Source organism: Charadrius vociferus, unplaced genomic scaffold (assembly GCF_000708025.1).
Source record: "Charadrius vociferus isolate BGI_N301 unplaced genomic scaffold, ASM70802v2 scaffold567, whole genome shotgun sequence".
In the NCBI taxonomy this organism is placed as follows: domain Eukaryota; kingdom Metazoa; phylum Chordata; class Aves; order Charadriiformes; family Charadriidae; genus Charadrius; species Charadrius vociferus.
The window spans coordinates 603,963-604,926 of NW_009649304.1; the positions used below are offsets into that span (position 1 = coordinate 603,963).

At 63.6% G+C, this 964-nt stretch overlaps 2 protein-coding genes across 2 annotated transcripts in view; both read right to left on the reverse strand.

The window, feature by feature from the left end:
- LOC104290097 (beta-crystallin B3-like) overlaps positions 1–964 on the reverse strand; it is a 369,903-nt gene that overhangs the window by 204,527 nt on the left and 164,412 nt on the right. The window lies entirely within an intron of this gene.
- The window catches only part of MYO18B (myosin XVIIIB), a 76,246-nt gene that overhangs the window by 39,554 nt on the left and 35,728 nt on the right, over positions 1–964 (reverse strand). Inside the window, exon 22 of the mRNA XM_009889168.1 lies at positions 705–815. Within this exon, the coding sequence (XP_009887470.1) occupies positions 705–815 (111 nt within the window). The remainder of the gene's footprint in view (positions 1–704; positions 816–964) is intronic.

Sequence of the window (964 nt, forward strand, 5' to 3'; positions counted from 1 at the left end):
CGGGGGGAAAACGGCGCCGTGGGCAGCCGGTGGCAGCCACCCGTGGCACACAGAGCCGTATGGCTCAGGGCACGACTACGTGCGGGCAGGAGCAGGAGCAGAGACTGCCTCATTTGCCTCTCCGCTTGTCCTGCCTTCCTAAAATAGCACACGCAAAGCCCCACCAACCGCTCCATTAAGCCTCAGCAATGTTAATTCACTATCGACAGCCAGGTATGCCCCAGGCCTAATAGGAACTGGCTGCTGCCACGCTGCCCGCAATCAAACACCCCGCGGATTCCAAAGAAATTGGAATTCGTGTTTGCACGCCACCGACCTCACGGCCCTGTCGGAAGGGTATTTTCTGTTCATTACCATTGAACACGAAGCCCTGGCTGGTTGGCGTTGCTGCCCTTGGCGTGACACTGGTGTTACCGGGAGCACCGTGCCCGTGCGCTGCATCACACATGGCTCTGGCGCCCCATCCACGACAGCCCCTCCAGTGCGGCAGGGACTTGTGCCTGACCCAGACCCCGATTTTGCACCCCAGGGCTGCGACCGGGGCTCAGCCCGGGCTGGTGGTGGGGAAGCAGCGTTTGCCCACCCCGCCGTCCCCCATGGAGGAAGGACCCCCGGGAACGGCTCCTCCTCTGCGCCGCGGATGTGGGGAGCACCCAGCATCATCCCTCCACCCAGCATCTTCCCTCCACCCGGTGCCAACCTACCCTTCTTTGGCAGGACTGCCGCACGTCCTCCAGCTCCTCCTCCTTGTCCTCCAGCTCCTTCTGGTGGATCTGCTTCATCCGCTCTATCTCCAGCTCCAGCCTCTGGTGGAGCTGAAGGATGAATGCCCAGCGGTGACACACCACCCCGGAGGGAGAAGGAAGGTGCAGGGATGAGCATCCCCGGCACACCGGTCCCCCGCCCCGCTGGGGGCCGCATTACCTGCTCCAGGTGATCGACGGCGGCGGCTTGCCACCCCACC